The 23,218-nt window shown below is 41.0% G+C and overlaps 1 protein-coding gene and 1 pseudogene across 3 annotated transcripts in view; both read left to right on the top strand.

The window, feature by feature from the left end:
- Window positions 1–23,218, top strand: part of MDN1 (midasin AAA ATPase 1) — a gene marked incomplete at its 5' end in the record, with an annotated part of 155,752 nt that overhangs the window by 57,827 nt on the left and 74,707 nt on the right. For both annotated transcript variants that reach the window (XM_082669177.1, XM_082669176.1), the window contains 16 exons: window positions 665–873; window positions 1,059–1,205; window positions 2,501–2,642; window positions 3,982–4,116; window positions 4,199–4,337; window positions 4,611–4,749; window positions 5,053–5,183; window positions 7,672–7,816; window positions 9,607–9,736; window positions 13,660–13,878; window positions 14,539–14,736; window positions 16,237–16,445; window positions 17,222–17,344; window positions 19,231–19,428; window positions 20,472–20,579; window positions 20,940–21,128. In XM_082669177.1, coding sequence (XP_082525303.1) covers window positions 665–873; window positions 1,059–1,205; window positions 2,501–2,642; window positions 3,982–4,116; window positions 4,199–4,337; window positions 4,611–4,749; window positions 5,053–5,183; window positions 7,672–7,816; window positions 9,607–9,736; window positions 13,660–13,878; window positions 14,539–14,736; window positions 16,237–16,445; window positions 17,222–17,344; window positions 19,231–19,428; window positions 20,472–20,579; window positions 20,940–21,128 — 2,561 coding nt within the window. The remainder of the gene's footprint in view (window positions 1–664; window positions 874–1,058; window positions 1,206–2,500; window positions 2,643–3,981; window positions 4,117–4,198; window positions 4,338–4,610; window positions 4,750–5,052; window positions 5,184–7,671; window positions 7,817–9,606; window positions 9,737–13,659; window positions 13,879–14,538; window positions 14,737–16,236; window positions 16,446–17,221; window positions 17,345–19,230; window positions 19,429–20,471; window positions 20,580–20,939; window positions 21,129–23,218) is intronic.
- LOC309831813 (mitochondrial import inner membrane translocase subunit Tim9-like) lies at window positions 5,743–6,018 on the top strand (annotated as a pseudogene). Its single transcript has one exon. The product of its transcript is annotated as a mitochondrial import inner membrane translocase subunit Tim9-like (transcript).

Here is a 23,218-nt window from a genome sequence, read left to right as displayed (position 1 = left end):
CCTGCCTTGGCAGGTGGATTCTTAGCCTCTGCACCACCAGGGAAGTCCTGGGGCCTAGTTTTGAAGAGTGCAGTTGAACTACATCATTTCCTAGAGAATCAGAAGAGGGGTAAGCATTGAACAGAGGGAAGCTGAGAATAGATGAGAATGTGGTGACTTAAATGAAAGTAGACTTCAGCGGAAAAAGTAAGTTGTGAATGTAATATTCATCAACTTTGGCTCCCCCTTTGTGCAAAATAAAAAGGAGTGGCCTTCCCTGGTGGCGCAGTGGTTGAGAGTCTGCCTGCCGACGCAGGGAACATGGGTTCGTGCCCCGGTCTGGGAAGGTCCCACATGCTGTGGAGTGGCTGGGCCTGTGAGCCATGGCCGCTGAGCCTGTGTGTCCGGAGCCTGTGCTCCGCAATGGGAGAGCCCACACAGTGAGAGGCCCGCGTACCGCAAAAAAAAATAAAAAATAATAAAAAATAAAACGGAGTATGTTTAATTGAAAATTATGCTTCCTTGATACTCACAACCACAAATTATTTGGGGACATGACTAGCTGCAGAGAATAATTTGCTTTGAAATTTAATGATAATCTAGGATTTGTTGATTTGTATATAACATTTTTAAAAAAACTTTGGACTAATTTATGCACTAATTTTCAGTATGTATTTCCTCTAAGGTGTTCTTATTGATGCTATGAGAAAGGGCTATTGGATTATTTTAGATGAGTTAAATTTGGCCCCTACCGATGTGCTAGAGGCACTGAACAGACTGTTGGATGATAACCGTGAATTGCTCATAACAGAAACACAAGAAGTTGTTAAAGCACATCCTCGCTTCATGCTTTTTGCTACCCAGAATCCCCCAGGACTTTACGGAGGCAGAAAGGTGTGTAGCATTTGCCCCCTTACTCCTGTTTTTTACCGAATCGAGTAGAAAAGTCGTCTTGGTAACACTGAGATGTTTTTACCTCTGTTGAAGGATTTTTCTTTTTGTGGTGAATAGCAGAGCATACATTTTGGAAATTAAATGAAAAGGTCCTTTGTATCATGTTGTTTCTGTGCATTTCCCAGATGCTTTCTAGAGCCTTCAGGAATCGATTTGTGGAATTGCACTTTGATGAACTGCCTAGTTCTGAGTTGGAAACAATCTTGCACAAGCGGTGTAGCTTGCCACCCTCCTACTGCAGCAAGTTGGTTAAAGTCATGCTGGAGCTTCAGGTATCCCATCTCTCCATCACTTAGCTTCAAATGGACTGTGTTGATTAGATTTGGTGGTCAGAATCTGAGGCTCCCTGGGGTAGAAACAGCCCATCCACCCATTTATTATTTTTTTCAGAGTAAGGATCTGATCTTTAAAACTCATTCCATTAATATCCAGTTTTTGGTTTTGTGTTGTAAATTGGCAATTTAATACCATGTTAAAATTTTTCTGATAATTATATGTGATGATAGTTCCCTACTTGTGGATAATATGGAACATTTTACTTAGGTTGGAATTTGGCATCAACAAACTGCAGTTTTTGTTTTTTAAATGGGTGTAATCCTTGAGTGGACATAACTAAAAGAGATCCTTTATGTGTGGCTCTCCCTTTTCAGTTCTACAAAGCTACAGTTTGTTTTTTTTTTTTAAGAATGTCCCTCCCCCCTTTTTTCCTAAAGATTTCCCAGAACTTACTCGTCATTTATTTATTTATTTGTTGCGGCAGATGGGCTCCTCAGTTGCAGTCGTGGGCTCCTTAGTTGCGGCTTGTGGACTCCTTAGTTGTGGCATGCAAAAACTCTTAGTTGCGGCATGCATCTGAGATCTAGTTCCCTGACCAGGGATTGAACCCGGACCCCTTGCATTGGGAGCGTGGAGTCTTAACCACTGCACCACCAGGGAAGTCCCAAGAATATCCCATTTATTTTATGGGGTTAAAAGTGGTTTTTATCAGAATTATACACTGTTAAATTACTTCCTAGAAAGCTAATAATTGCCACTCTTACTACTGTGGTCCCACACTGGGGGATTAATTTTCCTGCGTGTTTGCCACTATTTGTATTATTATTTGTAATTGTTTTCTATGTGTTACATGAGATGGAATTCCATTATTTGTTATGTTTTTTACTTACACATGGGTTTGAACATTTATCTTCAAACGATTGCAGTCCCTTTACTTTTTTTTTTTTTTTTTTTTTTTGTGGTACCCGGGCCTCTCACTGCTGTGGCCTCTCCCGCCGTGGAGCACAGGCTCCGGACGCTCAGGCCCAGCGGCCATGGCTCACGGGCCCAGCCGCTCCGTGGCACGCGGGATCCTCCCGGACCGGAGCACGAACTCACGTCCCCTGCATCGGCAGGTGGACTCTCAACCACTGCGCCACCAGGGAAGCCCTGCAGTCCCTTTACATTTAAGAAAAATTAATCTTAGTGGAATGAATCATTTTTATGGGAGCTTAAATTTGTCAGGAATTTTGTATAAGTTGTACTGTACGCTTGCCATTGCCCTTTTTCATTTGTTTTGGTCCTTTAATAGTCCTATCGCAGAGGTTCTTCAGTGTTTGCTGGAAAGCAAGGCTTCATCACCCTCCGTGATCTGTTCCGATGGGCTGAGCGATACAGATTGGCTGAGCAGACGGAGAAAGAGTATGACTGGTTGCAGCACTTAGCCAACGATGGTATGCTCTCAGCACATGCTCTGTAACTGTGGACGTAGGGCAGATTGCATGCTGTGTTATTACAACAAATCTTGCCCAAATTGTCGTCAGTATGTATATTTTACTAGGCATTGCAGGAACAGAGCTGTTCTCCCTCAAGTCCTGACTGATGTTGTAAGTGGTCCTATTTCTGCAGGCCTCTGTGCTGTTATGTTTTGGTTGCTAAGGTTTTCTCACTCTTAGCTTCAGGTGGCTCCCTGTGGGAGTCAGGATATGGACATAACGCCTTTAGGAGTTTAGGCAGGTGGTTGGTGGGGGTCTTTGAGCACCTTTTATCTGCATTGTGGTGACCATGGAGAGTTATGTTTGCGCCTTAGAGACGTACAGAAAACTGACGGGTTGGATAATACCAGAGTTCTGAGCCAAGGTAGTTACGTCATCTGAGACTCAGGTTTGTTTACTTTGGTTTAATCAATGGGAAGAATTTGTATGTTCCTCTCTGTGCTAGCATAGAAAGCCTTTCTGAATCTTCTGAATTGAAAAGTCTTGATGAGTCCTTAACAGGGTGGTTACTAAGCGTGGGGAGGAAATAAAACTAACCCATGAGAGTTACATTTTCTCTTCGCTGGGAAAGAGTACAGGGAGGAGCCCCCTTTTTAAACTTTCTTTATCGAGGTATAACATAAAATGTAACAGTAAAGGGGGTAAAGTGCTCTGTTGTTTCATGTGCAGCTTAATATATTTTTACATAGGTGGGTACCCAGGTAAATCACCACCTCGGGAAAGATTTAGGATATTTCCAGTACCTCAGAAGATTCCTTCATGGCTCTTGCCAGCCTTAACTCCTAGAGATAGATAATCGCTGCTCTGACATCTGTCACCAGTGATGGATTCTGCCTGAGCTTGTGCTTCATCTAAATAGTATCATGCAGTATGTACTCTTGTGTCTGGCTTCTTTTCACTCAATCTAATGTGAGATTCAGCCATGCTGTTTTGTACATCAGGACTTCATTCCTTTTAAATTATTACTGTGTTGTAACCCATTGTATGGGAGATACCGTGATATGTTTGTCTGTTCTCTTGTTGATGGACATTTGGGTCATTTCTGCTTTTTAGCTATTAGAAAGAAAAGCTGCTCTGAACATTCCTGAGTGTCATTTGGTGCACGTGAGTTCATTTGTGTTGGATTACCTAGAAGTCGTGTTGCCAAGGCAGAGGGCAGGCATATCGTTAGTTGTAGTAAGTTCTCCTGGTTTTCCAAAGTAGTTCTTCAGGTTTCCTCTTCCCAGCAGCTAATGCTCCATAGTATCCGTGTCCCTTGGTATTGACACTTGACGGTTCCTTTTCTTTTTCTTTCAAGGTTTTATGCTTCTGGCAGGCCGGGTCAGGAAGCAGGAGGAGGTTGATGTGATTCAAGAAGTCCTTGAAAAACATTTCAAGAAAAAATTGTGTCCTCAATCCCTCTTCTCCAAAGAAAATCTCCTAAAATTGCTGAGTGAGTAGGCCATCACATCCAGAGGAGAATAAATTGAGTTGTATTCATATTAGAACCTAAATATGTACTCTGCCTTTGATAGGTAAATTGTCTACTCAGATATCCACATTGGAGGCTAAATTCAGCCACGTCGTGTGGACCAAGGGCATGCGGAGACTGGCGATGCTGGTGGGAAGGGCGCTGGAATTCGGTGAACCAGTGCTGCTGGTTGGAGACACTGGGTAAAGTGGGGAGACAGTAACTCGTTTTGAGGGTTCAGTTCAATTCAGTAGAGTTCATGCAGTGTGTGCCCTTCTGGATAAGAGACATGGTAGGGTGCTGTGTTTTGGGGAAGGGCCCACTGAGCCAAGGGGCAGGCGCCCTGTGTGGCTAGATGCCCTGTGTTGGCCAGCAGTGTCTGTGGCCAGAGCTCCCCTCTCTTGTTGACTGGGGTGTTCGTGGGTGTGTATTTGGAATTCATGCTCCTTGTTAATCTGGTGTGTATCTCTTAACAGGTGTGGGAAAACTACTATCTGTCAAGTGTTTGCGGCCTTGGCAAAGCAGAAATTATACTCAGTCAACTGCCACTTACACATGGAGACGTCGGACTTCTTGGGGGGGTTGCGACCCGTGAGACAGAAGCCAAATGACAAGGTTTGTCCTGAGCAAATGATAACATGTTCATTTAAAGAATTGCAGTGAGCTCTGTGCGAGAGTCAACTGTGGGATTTTATTCCTGGTGGGGCATACAGGTTTGATACATACCTTATCTTCAGATTTTCACTGGTCTACAAGGGACCTCCACAAGCATCCTGTTATGCGAGATCCATTCCTGTTCTCCAGTCTTTGTTTTCTGCAGAGCAACTCCAGCAGACGCCCACTAGCTACGTGTGTAGCTAGTGGCTCTTGTGGAGCCGCCTGCCCTTTAATTTCACCCTCTTCTTTTCCAAATTGTAGGAAGAAATTGACACATCAAGACTCTTTGAGTGGCATGATGGGCCTCTGGTTCTGGCCATGAAGGAGGACGGCTTTTTCCTCTTGGATGAGATCTCCCTAGCCGACGACTCTGTCCTGGAAAGACTCAACAGGTACACGAGCGTAAGAGGTTTACCCTGTGTTTGATGCTTTTGCTGGTCTGGATTTTATAGATATTAATTCTTGTGCACAGTAATGTTCTTCATAGGTACACTGTATTCAGTAAATGTTTGAAAATGATGATGAGCTATTGCTTTTTTTGGCTTTAGCACTCAGTGTCTTTAAGAGACCTAGTTTTTCTGTTTAGCTATGAATAATCAGAAAGATGGGACTATGGGAGGATAGGGCTAAAACAAAGAAGCCCAAGTTAAAATTCTTTTTTAAGGCAAATTATGTGGCCATTATCTTAATTTTTTTTTCAAAGAACTAGAATCAAAATCCTGGATGTTACAGCTGTAAGGCCTCTCAAAACCCCAGACCAGGACGCTGACCCTCCACACCAGACTTGGCTGGCCACATAGCCCCCTAGCCGCATACTGGTGTCGGATGTGAGAGCATGTGCTTGAGTAAGAAATCAGGCTTTGCTGGAGACATTCAAGCAAAGATGCCTTTCCAGAACAGAAAGGAAACTCATGCATCAGAAAAGGTGACTAGTGAACGTACTGAAAGAATATGGCTGCACAAATACTGAAATCTGATCAGATAAAACAGTTTAAGAAGTTTCTCAAAACCTACACAGTAAGCCTACGGTAAACCTGCTTTTTGCAGTGTAAAAGACTTCAGGACAAGAGAAGTAAAGCCTGAAGTGACCTCACCTGCTCAGAACATTGCTTCCAGAAATGTTTAAAAATGACACGAAGGATATCAATGAGATTTCAGGAATATCCTGTTCAACAGAATGAAGCCCTGATAGCCAGTGCAGGATGCCTTGGCCAACCACGTAGATAAGTCCTGATGGACGGATCCCTGATGAGATACCGGAAATGAGGGCTCACCTAACAGAAACCGCCCGAAAGCAGTAGCCGCCGTGTGAACCAGCCATCTGTCCTGACTGGCAAATAAGAACCACTGGAGAAGCAAAATTGCTATTTACCAGAGTAATCAAAATAAGTCTTGTTGTGCAATGAAAATAGTAAGATGCAGCATTTGTTGAGACCTTAAGACTCAGCAGCTTGGTCACTTGATTAGAAAAATAAACCATTGTTTCTTCAAAATAGGTGTTCAGTCATGAGATAGGAAAAAAATTATATTACTAAAAGTAAAATAAATGGAAATAACCTGGGGGGGAAAAAACGAAACAGGGACTTCCTTGGCAGTCCAGTGGTTACGACTCCACGCTTTCACTGCCGAGGGCCCTGGTTCATTTCATGGTCGGGGAACTAAGATCCCACAAGCTGCCCGGTCAAAAAGAAAAAGAAAAAAAAAAAAAACCCAAAACAGAAAACCTCAGATCAGTGTGAATCTTGATGAATACCTGTGTTTCTCTCTTTATCGTGGTATAATTTACATATCATGAAGTGTACATGTTTTAAATGTATAATTCAATAAGTTATTTTTTTTCTTTCTTTCTTTTTTTTGGGGGGGGGGTTGTTTCTATGTGGGGGGGGCTGGGGAGTTGGGCGGTGACCACGCCGCGCGGCTTGTGGGATCTTAGTTCCCCGACCAGAGAGCGAACCCCGGGCCCCAGCAGTGCGATTGCCAAGAGTCCTAACCACTGGACCGCCAGGACGTCCCCTAATTCGAGTTTTAGTAAATTTACTGAGTTTTGCAGCCACCACAATTCAGTTTACATTTTTATCATCCCACTAGCATCCCTCCTGTGCATTTACAGTTTATCTTTGATGCCACCTCCTGCTCCAGGCAACTCCTCATCCACTTCATGTCTGTATAGATTTGTCTTTTCAGGAGATTTCATATAAGTGGTCTCTTCTTTAACTTTGCGTCAATGTTTTGAGGTCCCTCCATAGTATAGCCTATATCGTTAGTGTGTTCCTTTTTGTTCCTCATAGTATTTCATTGTGTAGATAATACCATATTTTTTTATCTATTCACCTCTTCTTGGTACTTGGGTTGTTTCTATATCTGTGAATAATGCTGCCATGAACATTTGCATGCTAGGCTCCCATTTTTTATTTAATTTATTTTAAAATATTTATTTATTTGGTGGTGCCAGGTCTTAGTTGTGGCTCACCGGCTCCTTAGTTGCAGCACGTGGTCTCCTTAGTTGTAGCATGCGAACTCTTAGCTGCGGCATGCATGTGGGATCTAGTTCCCTGACCAGGGATCAAAACCAGGCCCCCTGCATTGGGAGTGTGGAGTCTTATCCACTGTGCTGCCAGGGAAGTTATGCTCCCATTTTTTAAAACAAGTGTCTTGACGTAAGTGGGAAAAGGAATTCTTTTTCTTTTGATCAGAACTGTTGTTCCACTACATAGGAATAGGGATAACTATTCACTTTGAAGTTTGTGGCAGGAAACCATTAACTAAAGTGAAAGCTCAGCAAAGGAGATGACTTTTTTTTTTCTTTTTGAGAACACTGAAGACCACAAAATAGAATACAGAAGGCTTTTCTAATCTGACATTCTCCAATTTTTCTTCTAGTGTCCTCGAAGTGGAAAAGTCTCTGTTATTAGCTGAGAAAGGCAACCTAGAGGACAAGGATAATGAGGTAGAGCTGTTGACTGCTGGGAAGAAATTCCGTATCTTGGCAACCATGAACCCCGGGGGTGACTTTGGGAAGAAAGAGGTAAAACTGTGTTCTTGAAGCATAATTTTTTTCTGCCTTTTGACCTCAGCTCACTGTACCCATAAATACAGTATGTAAAAATGGGTCTGGAATTTTATGTGGTAAAAACTGAGTAAAAGATAAAAATCCAGAAAGAGTCATTATAAGCTTGAAAAATAATTCTGACAGATAAAACATTTCCTTATTTGATGTCTCACTTTTGTATGTGCCTGAAATTTCATTATTTCAATCACTTTGCCTGGCTTTTTACATACCTTAAGGTAACAAAGTCTCATGAGAGCTCTGTGTGGAAGTTATTACGCTAGTTTTATGGATGAGAAAAGTTGAAACTGAAGTTTATTCTCCCGTTCTGCTTCTAGAGTCTACTCTGTTAAACACGAGAGTGGTGATATGAATGACTTAAAGTGACAAAAAAGCAGTCACAGCCAGGATCCTGTCCTGGTTTTGCAGGTGGAGAGTATCTGTTCCCTCAGGGCTCATGTGGGTCCCCCTCAGACTGTTGGTAAAGGAAAGGGTGAGGGTGATTTCTTCTGTTCAGAAGGTGGTATGAGGGTCCCCCAAGCCCCACGGCTTCCAGGCTCATGAAGCCTCTCAGTGGAGAAGTCTGCGTTGTGTGTGGGACCCTGGTGTGTTCAAGTTAGGGAAAGGGTAGTGTGGTAGTAGGTCAGGATGATGAGCAGAAATGGGTTGATCGGGAGTGAAAGTAGTTAAGATTCTTGGTAACTTGGTGGCTGCCTGAAATGTGAAAATGATATTTAGGGCCTGATTTTCCTCAGTAGCATAAGAAGAAAGATGATCACTGTGCTTTGGGAAATGTACTGGAGGGAAGAAATAACATACAGCACAGTTTCAAAGTATGAAAACAGGCGCTGCGGCACATGGAAATAGCACAGAAAGATCTGATTTCAAGGTTGTATGTGTTAACTTGCCTGTCAGGTTAGCTTAAGTTTGTTTTAGACAGAGATTGCCGGCTTTTACCGAAGGGAAAGATAGCTTTTGGTTCTGCCTGCCTTGCTGCAGAGGGAGGTGGGATCCTGGAACCATGATCCTGCTCAGCCGGGATGGTGCTGAGCAGCACATGCAACCCCTGGTGCCTTTGCTGAGCTGCTCCTGGGTCCAGGCGTTGCTCCTGGTCCTGCTGTGCTAGGCCAGGTAGGCGGAGGATGGAGTTGATCTGTCCAGTAAAAGAAGATCGTTGGTGAACTTTTGTGAGCGGGTGTTATCTGACCTAGGGGGAGGGTAGGATGAATCCAGACTGAGGGCAAAGGCCCTGAGACTGGAGGACTAAGCAGTTCTTTGTCATACAAGAGGTAAATATATACCTGTTTGCAATTTCACTCCCTTTGAGCCGCATCAAAGTTTTCTCCTTCTACTTCAGACAGCTCTCCCCCATGGGAAGATAGCGTTTATTTTCTCCAAACCACCAGTCAAGTAGCTGAAGGGAAAGTAAAGGGAAGGGTCTTTGCTTAGGGGGAAGTGTTGGGGTTTGGAAGTCATCTGTGGGGGCTGAATCCTTCTTGCACCACAGACTCTATAAGACCTTGAAGTTCTCTACCATGAATGTAAAGAAAGGGGTGGTAGTACGAGCTCGGGGAGTGTGGTGGAGATAATGAGATGACATGTGGAAGGAGCTGGACAAATAGGTGTTCAGTGAATTATAGACAGTAGTAGAGGTGATAAAAGAAGCATTGGGCACCTGCCACATTCACAGCCAGCATTCATTCAAAGGATTTGTTTTCTAGCTTTCCTCATAGGTATTAAATTCACATTAGAATTTGTGTTCTTTGTAGCTGTCTCCTGCCTTAAGAAACCGTTTTACAGAAATATGGTGCCCTCAAAGCACAAGCCGTGAAGACTTAACTCAGATTATCAGCCATAATCTTCGCCCAGGATTGTCTCTGGGCAGAACAGATCATAAAGGTGAGAGTGTTCGGGTGGTGCCGGTGGGGTGTGTGTGTGTGTTGGAGGGAGGGAAATAGCATGTTTAGCAGTAGGTGTGTATGGCCTGTTCTATGGAGAAGTGATAACAAATAGATCTAAAGAAGACGTGATACTAGCCTGTTGCCCTCTACCGAAGTACCCCTTCTTCACCTTGCTTCCATCACTGGGTTACTACGTTTTAGCTTTCTGATTGTTTCACCTGTCGGCCATCTTTATATATAAGGCGTATTTGTTGGCTAAAGATAAGGAAATGTGGTTTAAATTTTAATCATTACCACCGTTAGAAAATGTTCATAGAATTTTAAACTGCATTTCCTTAGTAGTTGTCACTTTATTTTATTTTAAATTTTCCTTTTATTATGAAAATTTCAAGCACAAGGAAAATAGAGTAGTACTTTAAAAATTCGCATAGACTTGTAACCTAAATTTAATAATTCTTAAAATATCCAGTAAGAGCCAAAACATTTATTATACTTTTTTTTTTTTTTTCAAATTGAGCCTAGATTGCCCTGATTAATCCCATATTCTCGGCATTGAATGGGCTAAATTTAGGACATAGATCTGGTTCTAAGCCTTAATACAAACCCTAATACAAGTAGTTTTTTGGATCATTTTGCCTCTCTGTCTTAAAGAATATAAAAGGATGTCTGCTTCTTTGAGATTGAGGTTCATGGATATGTTCAGCTTTTTAAAGGCATGCTAAAGCACAGCTTCAAAAATAGGTAGGATGGCTGTGGAGAGTAGGTGCATGGGTCCCAGCCTCATCTGTGGTATATTAGGAAAGATCGGCTCTTTTGTCACCTGAGCACAGACTTCCTTTTAAGAAGGGCCTTTACTGAACCTCAGTATTCACGGGTGTACACAGTGCTGTCTGAACAGCTGGAGTTCCCCTGGCTCCACCAATATCACAGCTACTCAGTGGTGCAGAATTGACTAAGCCTGCGACTCCCAAACTCACCTGGACAACTTGTTTAAATACAGCTTGCAGGGCCCTGCACCCAGGGCTTCTGATTCAGTCGGTCTGGTGTAGGGCATGAGCATTTGCCTTCCTAACAAGTTCCCAGGTGGTCCAATAATATTGGTCTATAGCCCACAATCAGAACTTGTGTGTTACCTTGGTTGTGTGCATTGGTGCATTTATGGTGAAAATTCAAGTAAAAAGAGAAGACAGAAATTGTTAAGCTGGCATGGTTTGTCTTTCGGCTCTGGGTTGGGACTGGGTCGCCCAAGGAAGTAACCTCTGAATCTCATATGGACTGCTTACTCTTCTGAGCTACTTGGATTGTGATAAGAATGGCGGAGGATACAACTGCTGTTAAGCTGCCACGTTTGCTGCATCATCAGTGCTTTTCATGTTTAACTGAGCAAACTGTTCCTCCACAGGGCATAAGCACTGGGACCCCTAGGACTTACTCTGAGCCTTATGGCTTGTCCTTAAGGAGCTTGTTTACTCCATGCTTTCCAGGCTGCATGGCAGCAGACATCCCTGGGGAGGCATTAGAGACCCTGAGGGAACATGGAGCATGAGGGAGAAGTGGCTTAATAATTTATATCAGTCTTTTCATTTGGAAATGGATCAGGGTGGCACAGCATAAAAACATTTTTTAAATTGTGTAATATAAAACAGGAAATTAGGGAATTCCCTTGCAGTCCAGTGGTTAGGACTCCATGCTACCACTGTAGAGGGGCACAGGTTCGATCCCTGGTTAGGGAACAAAGATCCCACGAGCCGCACACTGCCAAAAAAAAAAAAAAGGAAACTAGACATAGCTTTTCCCCAGATTTTCTTTAAGGATATATATGATTCACTGAATTTAATATTTCAACTATTATGGATTCTAAATTGATTTAGGGTATTTAAGATATATTTACTGCATCGTCTTAATGAAAATATAAATACCACTGTGGGTACCACTTACTTTCTCTATTATTTTTGGTTCACAAATCTCTATAGTAGTATTATGCATACATTGATAATATAACAAAAAAAAGATTCTGTAATGAAACCTTTTCTATATTTGACGTATTGATGAAATTGATGTATTTTAAAAAAAATGGATCTCTGAAGGGCATGTGGGCTGCTTTTTCCATTCTCAAACTCTCATTGACCAATATTTCTCAAAGCATTCTCTTTTCATTAAAATGACATATTGTTCAGAGCTTTTCTTTGAGTTGTATTTCTAGAAGTAGAAATTAGGAACTTCCGAGCTCCCATTAGTTGTGGCCAGATTGCTCTCCAGAAAGTTGGCCCCATTCACAGTGCTGCCAGCAGCTTAATTAGTTCCCCAACCAGGGATTGAACCCAGGCCCCAATACTGAGAGCGTCGAGTCCCAACCACTGGACTGCCAGGGAATTCCTGTCATTTTTTTTCTTTTTAATTACAATGAAATCTATTATTTTATCCTTATTAATTTAATGGATATTCTAAAATTTCATTTTCTTTTATTACTAGTGAATGGAGCATTCTCTGTAGTTTATTTAAAAATAACTATTATTTTACACATTGCTATTTGTGTATTTTTGCATAATATTCCTTAATATATTTATCATGTAGGTTTCTGTCTTCTATTATCTTCAATATTTGTTGTTAAAAAATACATATATGGGGCTTCCCTGGTGGCACAGTGGTTGGGAGTCCGCCTGCCGATGCAGGGGACGCGGGTTCGTGCCCCGGTCAGGGAAGATCCCACATGCCGCGGAGCGGCTGGGCCCGTGAGCCGTGGCTGCTGAGCCTGCGCATCTGGAGCCTGTGCTCCGCAACGGGAGAGGCCACAACAGTGAGAGGCCCGTGTACTGCAAAAAACAAAACAAACAAACAAAAATACATATATGAACCCATCCCATCCACTTTATCTCTGATGATCTTCTGTTTCTTTAATAGTCATGATTTAATTTCTCTTTATTAATGGATAAATTATTTCATTTTCCTTAAGTCCTTGATTTACTTCAGATTTTTTCCACTCTGAAATGTGGATCCAGGTACTCATGTTTAACATCTAGCTTTTGAAACAGTATTTAATTTCTTTCCTCTTGTTAACTAGACTTTCCCCCATGAGTTGTCATTTTACGTTCTGTCTTAAGATTTGTGTTTTTTTCTCTAATTAGTATTTTTCTTCTAACCAGTTTGCAGTGTAGCTTGAAAGCTGTTACTGTATAGTCTACTTTTTATTACAGCAGTGCTGATTCCTCATCATATTTTCTTTTTAAAAAGCATTCCTTGGTATTCATACTTTTTAGATAAATGTTTACTATTGACTTCAGAAGTTATATGAAGTACTCTACTAAATTTGATTGTCATTGCTTTGAATGTCTGTGTATGACTTAAGTATTTTGTTTCCAGACAAATATTTTACAATATGAAATTGTGAAAATTAGAATAGTCATTAACTTGAACCACGCAACATAATTTGTGAATTCTCTGATTTGCTAAATTGTGATTGATGAACAGATGGACCAAACAAACAAAAAACCTAGACTGAATGCCACTGGAATCATGATAATCCCCATTCCACTGAATCAGTTAAAAATATATATAAATCTGTATGTTTTCTAAAATCATTGTGTCTTGTCTTCAAAATTATATCTGAACATGAACCAAATGAATATTTCTTTGAGCTGTTTTCAGGGTGCTTTCTTAGACTTTAATTCTCAAAGTTTTCTTTCTGGTGTTTGTTTGTTTGTTTGTTTTGGTAGGGGTAGAATGTGTTCTTGAACCCTACGGGAATGTGATTAAAGCCGTGGACCCCATTTGCTTAGAAAAAGTATTAATGTACATTCACAAAAATTTGCATATAATCTCATGAAACATAGATCCCTTTTAAACCATCAGTGGGCCCCAGGTTGCAAATCCCTGTCCAGCGTCTTCCCAAACAGCAAATACCTTTGTTTTCTTGTGTCTTAGGGGCTGACATAGCTGAGGTGATGCTGGATTTCACTGACTGGCTGACCCACCAGGAGTTTGGCCGAAGGTGTGTGGTCAGTATCAGAGATATCCTGTCCTGGGTTAACTTCATGAACACAATGGGGGAGGAAGCTGCTTTGAAAAGGCCGGAGACCATCTCCACAGTGACGTCTTTTGTCCACGCCGCCTGCCTGGTGTACATAGATGGAATAGGTTCAGGTATGTTGTCTGTTAGCTGGTGAGAACAAGGGGTGAGGATAGAGGGGACTGTGAGGTGGAGCAAGCCCAGACCTCTGAGCCAGATGCCTTTAACATTTCCAAGACTCACAGTGGCTCTCTTGTTCTTTTACTCTTTTTGAGAGGCGATTGGTGTAAAAGATACGCGAAAACTTTTCATTGCTTATAGACCAGGGACTTAGTAAATGTGAAGCAGCGCTTATGATAGAAAGAAGGCTGCTGGGAACGCTTGTGCTCCTGAAGAGCGCCACATGGCACCTCTGAATGCGGTCGTTCAGAGTTCACGGGCCTGAATCCTGTGGTTGGTTTTAAGCTTACTACAATTTTATTAAATTTAATGTTTAAGTTTTTTCAGCCATGAAAATTAGAAATACAGCCCACATGACTAAAAGTACCATATTAGTTACTCTTTTCTCCAGACTGATTTCTCACAGAGTGACTGGAGTGCTTTACTGAATAAGCTGCTACTGAATTGATGACGTGACAGTTGTGGGGAGAGGGGAGTCACACTCCTTCTTAGGGCTGCTTATACTAGCAATCGTATTTTGGCTGTGATTCAGGAGCCCGTCCTAGAGTTCCTGCTGAGTGGTTGTGAAGCTGGGTGCCCTGCTGTTGTTTGATGGACCGATCCTCTTCCTTTAGGGGTAACTTCATCTGGGTTTGGTACGGCTCTCTTGGCTCGCAAAGAATGTCTGAAATTCCTAATCAAGAAACTTTCCAAGGTCGTCCGACTTACAGAAAGTCAGAAAAACGAATTGAAGATTTATGACAGACTCAAAGCCAAAGAATTCACTGCAATAGATAACCTTTGGGGAATTCATCCATTTTTTATACCAAGGGGTAAGAATGATTTTAAATAAGATTCTCTTCTTGTGGTTTACAAATACTTGACCTTTATTGTGACTTTTAACTTTACTGTATCATGATTACTTTTGAACTAGATATCTGAGTTAGAATCTGACTTGGCGTAATCATAATTGTATGAGTGGTTAAAAAATATATAACAGGCATATAAAAATAGAAAATATAGTCTTTAATACATGAGTAAATTGTCCCATAAAAATGCATTTATATGTTTATTATTTGGTGCTCAAAACAAGACCTTTCCTATAGTGGTAATTCAGCCCATAATGTTTCAACTATAGAACTTTATCACCTTTTACAAAAACAGTTTTGTAAACCCTTGAGGGCAGGTGTCACTCATCTTCCTGTCCCTGGCATCTGCCACATAGCCTAGCAGTCAAAGGCATTCAGAGAATGTCTGCTGAGTGAGTGAATGGATGAATAAATGAGTGATTAAATAGGAAATGCAGGTGGATTTCAGTTCTAATCCTTGCTCTTATTAGGTTGCCTTTGTCAAATATCTAAATGAGGCAGTTATATTAGATATCTTTCCAGGGCACTCTGGACTTTTCGGATCGTTGCTTCTCTAGCAGAGTCATCTATTTCTTGTCCCTTCTTTCCTCTCTGTGTCAAGAATTGTTGAGTGCCTGGAATGTGTAGAGGTGCAGTGGCAGTTAGCGGGGGTTCAGTGGTGAACTAAACCAGCCCAACTTCCGGGCTGAATGGAACATTGCCCCTTTCCCTCTCCCTCTTCAACAGTACTGTCTTCATCCCTGATGGGGTTCCCCCGTGATCTAACCATTAGGTCCCTTCCCCAAGCCATCATGGTAGTATTCAGTTCTCTCGTGTAGGAGCTGTGTGCTCGTGGCCTGGGACTGGGGTGGTCCTTGCTTCTGCTTCCGTAGCTGAGGTAATAAATGTTTTCCTAGCCCCACTGCCTCCAAACTGATGTACCAACAGCTTCTGCCAGGAGACATAGTGGCATAAATATTAAGCCCTCTAAGACTGTTATTAGTCCTGCACTTCAGCTGTATTATGGGTTAAGGATGCATCCTGAATTGTCTTGGTGGCCTAAAAACCTTGGATGAAATTGTTTATATGGGCTTATATACCAAGCTTCCACTTGACTTTTAGGAAAATGCAAGTATAAGGTAAATTGTACAAGTACATGTAGTAGTAATTCCAGGTGTAGGTTGTGAAAGGAAAGAAGTATGCTTGCAGTTTCGACCTATATGAGTATGTATAGATGTAGGTGTAGGAAGTGCCGAGATCTGTGTAGTAGGCACAGTTGAAGAAAGTATGCTGCTGGCTCTTCCTGGAAAGCATTTCATGGAACCAAAAGTGAGGAAATATCAAAATAGGACTAAGCGTTTTCACCACAGATGGTACTTTACTGACTGACAGTCTACTTGGTGGATTCTTTTAATCTCCAGTTGATATATATGTATGATTTGGTGATGTCCAGCTTATATGTGGCTTTTCTTTTCTCCATTTCAGGACCTGTCTTGCACAGGAATAATATCGCCGACTATGCACTCAGTGCGGGCACCACAGCTATGAATGCCCAGAGGCTCTTAAGAGCTACAAAACTGAACAAACCTATCCTCTTGGAGGGCTCCCCTGGTGTGGGCAAGACGAGCTTGGTGGGAGCCTTAGCCAAGGCTTCAGGCAACACACTTGTCCGAATCAACTTGTCAGAGCAGACGGTAAGCTTAAGTCATGCTACAGCTGATGGGGGTAGGTGTAGGGAGTAATGTTTTTATCTATTTTTTGTTTGTTTTGGTTTTCGGTTTTTTTTGTGGTACGCAGGCCCCTCACTGTTGTGGCCTCTCCCGTTGCGGAGCACAGGCTCCGGATGCGCAGGCTCAGCGGCCATGGCTCACGAGCCCAGCCGCTCCGCGGCATGTGGAATCTTCCCGGACCGGGGCATGAACCCGTGTCCCCTGCATCGGCAGGCGGACTCTCAACCACTGCGCCACCAGGGAAACCCTGTAATTCTCTTTTGAGAGGGAATCACTCATTTCAGTTTTTATTGTAATACAGCCTCTCTATTTTTGTCCTTTCTAAAAATATTAATTACAGATAAAATGACCCTTTAAACAATCTTATGAAAATATGGGACGGAGATGACAAATTAAATAATCTCCTGGGATGGGGTCTGGGAGGAGGGCCTGGGCATTGTTTTTGGTGTGTGTGGTTTTTGTTTTTTAAGGTCACCAATTTATTTCCAAGTATATCCGATGTTGAGAACTATCGATCTAGAGCTCCAGTTGATAGATGCTTAGACTGTTATGATGATAAGATGCTTGGGGCATATCTGGGCTCCTGGTAAAGAGTTCTGGGATTGATTAGTTCTCTCTTGGGGGTAAGACTAAAAAGTGGTACAAGGCCTAAGTATTTACCATTTTATGTTTGGGGTCTTGGGATCTAGTTCATTTTCTGTGTAATGTTGGCTTTTCTCCATTTCTTCCTCCTCTCAAAGGACATCACAGACCTGTTTGGAGCAGATCTACCTGTTGAAGGTGGCAAGGGAGGAGAGTTTGCCTGGCGTGATGGCCCCTTGCTGGCAGCCTTGAAGGCAGGCCATTGGATTGTGTTGGATGAGGTGAGAGGATGGCCCATTGTGCCAATGTGGGACTACAAGTGTGAGAAATGGGGGTGGGGGCAGAATTTTTCGAGGCTTGAGGGCACTTCGCAATGGATGATCATGCTCTTGGCTAGTAAAGGCAAATTCTCTGATGAAAAGAATCCTCCGTGGTCTCCTTTATGAATAAGAAAAGTCACTTGTCAGAAAGCATATACAGAACTCCCCCCATGTATAGGGTTGGCCAGAAAGTTCGTTTGGGTTTTCCCGTAGCATCTTACGGAAAACCAAATGAACTTTTTGGCCAACCCAATATAACCTACAAACTCTCCTACTTTCGTGAGCTAGCCTCCAGAAGAAGTGCCTCTTCACTAGTTATATGCTCTAGTCGCTGGCAGGCTTGCTGTATTTGTATTTATTTTCAGAGATAAACGTAGTTTACAAATAGTGCCAACCACCTCATTTCAGCAGAGAGGCTGGGGAAAGTTATAGTAGGAAGAGACATAGAAAAATGGTGAGAAAATGGTCAATGTTATATGTGCACATGGGATAAATTAATGACCAGAAAAACAGAGCACATCATGTGATATGTGATAAGTGTCGAATCTCTGTGACTGACAGGTAGCTAGAGAGATATGGAGAAGTGAGGCACAAAATAAAAAAATTGAAGGTTGTGGCCAAAGGGTTTGAGTTAGTTCGGGATGTGCAATGTCAGTTCTGGAAAAGGTGAGCAAGTAGTTGTGTAGCTTAAATGATTTGAGTGATGAAAGTGCCACAGATGACTTTTGACACAGACCCTGGCAGGTTCCCTAGATTCAGACCCCCCTTGCGTCTGCAGTAAGGGGGATGGATTCCTTTTCTGCTGAGCTGCTTCCTAATTACCAGATATTAAAGAGAAGGAGGGTTTTGGTTTTTGTTTTATTCCCCCCAGATTTTTTTGAAAAAGATATGTGATAGAATAATCATCAGCCAGGAAAAAAAGAGTGCCTTGTTTCAAAGCTAGAAGACTACTGACCATAGTCATATTTTGTGGAAATGCACATAGGGACTGCAAGGCATTCTGGCCTTGCAGTCACACATAAGAGCAGCTTTTAGAACTTGACCCGTATGTGGGTATATAGGAGAGTTTGTGTTTTGAGTGCTTATGTAAGCATGACACTTGAAATTCTAATATAGTCTGATTTTTGGCCCATTTGCATTTTACTGATTCACATTTCACAGTTGAATTTTTCCATGTTACCTAAAAACCACCCTGAGCTTCACATCCCTGAGCTCTGAACTTAGCATCTGAGGACCTCCATTCAGCTCTTTTCATTTCTGGCGCTCGCACAAATCCTCGTGTTTGTTCTTGTTGTTCACAAAACTGTTGGCATAGTTAGATCTACTTTATGTAGTTTATATCATGACTTTGAAGCCCATTTGGAGAGTTTATTCAGTATTTGAGCTGGGAAGGATGTTTATTTAAGTATGTAAAGAGCTATCTTACTTCACCTTAAAAAGTCCCAGAGCGAAAGTGAGATATCTTTGTATTGGAAAGTTTCTTTTGTAAGCTATGATCTATAAAGTAGGCCAATATAGGAGCAGATAATGGATACAGTTTTATTTTTGAGACTAATTTAACTGCTTTAAAAAATTTTAACCTACATACTCAGTTTACTTAAAATTATTATTACTTATTATTATTTACTTATTATTCCTATTTTATACACCCCAAATTTCTCTAACATATATATGACATAATAGGATGAGTACACATCAGTTCAGCTTGAGAAGCAGAGTGTTACCAATGTTGTTTGAACTCCTTCCCCCTTGAGGATAAGACTACTTTTTGTGCATATTATTCTTTCGCTTTTTGTAGCAGCTATACAGCATATAAAATAAGTATATGCTCTTTCTTCTCCAAATAGCTTAACCTGGCTTCGCAGTCAGTCTTGGAAGGACTCAATGCTTGTTTTGACCACCGAGGAGAAATCTATATTCCTGAGTTAGGAATGAGCTTTCAAGTGCTGCATGAGAAGACGAAGATTTTTGGTTGTCAAAATCCTTTTAGACAAGGAGGCGGAAGGAAGGGCTTGCCCAGGTCTTTCCTAAATAGGTTTACTCAGGTAAGATTTGCTGTTGCCCCAGAAACCAAAGGTGGTGTCAGTGGCAATAATACTGCTGACACATAGCTATGAGGGTGCCCACTATGAGAATGAGACAGGCTCAGTGTAATGATCTGCTTCTCGATTTCATATCTTTATATGTTGGATATCAATGTGACTGATTCCCATAATCACTTCTCTCCTGCTGCGAATCCTTTGTCTTAGGTCTCAGAGGACCTGGTATGTTATCAGTTGGAGGAAAGTAAGATGACCACCATCTTGAGGATTCTATTACTGTGCTCAGAGATTAAGGCCAATCTTTGACCTTTTCAACTGTATTTGTGATCTGTTAGAACATTAAAAGATTATTTTATAATGAAAATGCATTTAAATCTAAGTAAAATAAAGTATAAAAAACTACCATGAAGAAGAAAAAATCCAGTATTCTCCATACCAAAGTCAGCCACTATTAATAGTTGGTATCTTTTCTTATCACCTTTATTCTCATTAGCAGCAGAAGGTGTGTGTGTGTGTACACGTAGGCTTACATGTTTTAACATCTTTTTTCAAAGTTTGGCTAATGTAGTGGCTTGGAAATGCTTCTAGGTGTTAGCTTTCTTTTATGCCCCATCCCTTGATAATTAAGAATTTACTGAGTATCTTTTAAGAAATTTATTATGAAAAATTTCAAACATATTGAAAAGATCAAATTTTAAAATGAATGCTCATATACCTACCATCTGGATTTTTTAGAGCATTTTACATAATATATAGGAAGCTAAAATTACAAATATACTTAAAAAAATTACTTGCATGTCTTTCTCTAATTCACTAGAATGAAGCTAACAAGAAAACCCTCTTTTGCTCTATATTTCAAAGATTTTATATAATTCCGTATCCTAAAAATGCAAGAAAAGAAATTTCTATAACTGAAATATATATATTACTGAGGTATTACTACTTTGGTGTTAAAATAAAAATTTTACGTAAGTCACAGTAGTCATTTCTGGTGTTTGGTAAAGAGAAACGATGTCATTTTTTCATGTTATTTTTGGATTTTCTAGGTCTTTGTGGATCCCCTTACAGTAATAGACATGGAGTTCATTGCCAGTACTCTGTTTCCAGCCATTGACAAAAGTATTGTTAAAAAAATGGTTGCTTTCAACAACCAAGTAAGTACCTACGTGTATTATGTGTTCTTTGTTTTTCTGATTTTCTCACTTTCTCAACATGGAACACTAAATTACCAGTCTCCGTAACTAAGATAAATCACATAGACTTCTAAAAGTTTCTAGTGGAAGGCAAGCTACTCATTTGAGGGTTACAGTAATTCAGTTCTGTTGCATGTATCATTGTCAATGCTTACAGGGTATTCCTGGCATTGAGAAGTCTGGATTGGGAGAAGGAGACATCTGAATCAAGCCTCTTAGTCTCTGTTTTGGATTATGTATGCATTCACGGTACACTGATAGTACTTAATGCAGTGCCTAGCAGTGGTACATGCTTTCCCAGTAAGGGTATTTTCTTTTTAGATTGATCACGAAGTGACTGTCGAGAAGAAATGGGGACAAATAGGAGGACCCTGGGAATTCAACCTCCGGGACCTTTTCCGCTGGTGTCAGTTGATGCTAGTTGACCAGTCCCCTGGGTGTTACGATCCTGGTCAGCATGTGTTTTTGGTCTATGGTGAAAGAATGAGAACCAAGGAAGATAAAGAAAAGGTGAGTTTCATACTTGCTGTTTGCATTTCTTTCTATCTGTAAGTTGATTTCTTCCTGAGGGACAGAAGGGGGGTGTACTCATTAACAATACCAAACCCAGTAAAGCTGCTTGGTAATTTAGAAGTTACGAGAAGAAACTAAGCATTCACCTGTCTCAGAGTCTCATAGTGTAGTTTGCTTTGGAGGACACAGTTTGCTTATCCATCTAAAGCCCCATGATTGCAGACCTACTTTAACAGTATTGCCCTCCATTAATAAAGGCTTGGTCTTTATCACCCTTCCAGGCACAAAAGTGCGAAGCAGGAGGAGACAGGTGATAACCAGTAGAAGAGGAGGGCTTTCTACTTTTAAATAAATGTCAAATTGCAAAGTATTTTATCTAGAAAAGATAAATAGATGAAAAGAGAGAGGAAATTCTGTATCTAAATGGAAGTAAAAATATCCCTTTGTAAGTAGAAAACAACACCAGAATTTCCAACTTAGTAAACCAATAATGTGTGCATTGCTTTGTGGTATTTCAAGTCCAGTACATGGAAAATTCACAACAGTTGCAGGTGGGAGGTGCTGTCATGACCTCTTACAGATGAAGATCCAAGGCTCAGAGTCATGGAATCTCAGTGCAGCAAGTGGCAGAGCCAGCTCTCTAGCACAGACCTTTCCACTTTGCCTGCTATTCCTTCTACTGTATCACAGTTGTTTACAAACAAAGTAACTTACAGATTCATGTGAGTTAGAAACAGTAACCTCCTTACTGACCTGAAGATGTGGCTGCCCATGGCACAAGTGACTTTCACACACTTTGATTCTGCTACTAAGAGCACAGATCCCCTTTTATGTGGCATCCAGAGTCTAGCCCAGTGTTAACAACTCATTTATTACATGCAAATGGCTTTCAGTATATTAGGACAAGATGTTCAGTTAGTTTTTTTTTCTTCACAAATTTTAATTCACATATCATCAGCTAGTATTTTAATTTCTTCATCCACTTACTGGTTACAGTATATTAACTGTGGCAGGACTGGCCAGTGTTGGGTAATTGATGTTGGTCAGATGATGAGTCACTGTAGGGTGTGGAAGGTTTCCATCACTCCTCCAATTCATTTGCTGTAGTTGACCACATGTTTTCTGAGGGGGGGGGGAGCTAAGTAAAGTAATAATAGAAGAAGAGAGGCTATAAAAGTATTTGTAATTTTAACTCTGGTATAATATCAGGGAGAGGAGATGATCTGCTGTAGAGTGGGATCTAAGGTCAGAAATCGCCTGGACCAAGGAGTAGGTGGGTGGGAGCATTTTCTTCTGTGCTGCTTTTAGGCTTTTACTCAGTGTTTGATACTCATTATGATTTTATCTTCGTTGTTTTTATTTTCTGACTTCAGTATACATTGATGAGGATGAATATTGCTGCTTTGTTAGAAACGCACAACTTGTTGTAAATATTTTGGGTGGCTGGAATCTTTGTGGCTGCTATGGGCTAAATTAGTGTTTTTTACACACCCTTATCTTTTCCCCTCCTCAGCTCCTCTTAGATTAAAAAAAAAAAAGAAGTGCAAAAATGAAGTACAGTTAACAGGAAGTTTTTAACAGTATTGCTGCTAAGGAAGGGTTAAGTGACTAAATAGTCAGAGAAATTACTTTGCTTGTCCTCTCTACATAAATATTTAGAAGGGTAACAGTGATTTTGGAGTCAGACAGGCTTAGACTTGAAATCAGTTACCAACCGTGGGCAAATCATGTAACTCTCATGAATCCCCAATCCATATCTATAAAATGGAAATGAAAATACCTATTATGCATGGGTATTAGGATCAGAAATAATCTGTTAAAGCACCCAATATAATGTTTGGCACATGGTAGGTACTCAGGAAACAGTCATTGTTCTTCATAAACTTCATGTTTCTCTTCTCTTCTACCTCTAGGTGGTATCTTGAATGACGAAAGCAAATTCATTTTTCATCTTAAGATTTACCATAGTTTCTATGGCTTTAATTTATGGTATATTCTCACTGGAATCTCAAAATAATTTGAGATTATGTGATTACTCTTAAGCTTCAGTTTAGTTTCATTCTGAAGAATTAAATGCAATCTGTCCT

Source organism: Grampus griseus, assembly GCF_964374135.1.
Source record: "Grampus griseus genome assembly, chromosome: 13".
In the NCBI taxonomy this organism is placed as follows: Eukaryota; Metazoa; Chordata; class Mammalia; order Artiodactyla; family Delphinidae; genus Grampus; species Grampus griseus.
Note: the sequence above shows the minus strand (reverse complement) of the source record. Positions and strands in the feature narration are given on the sequence as shown.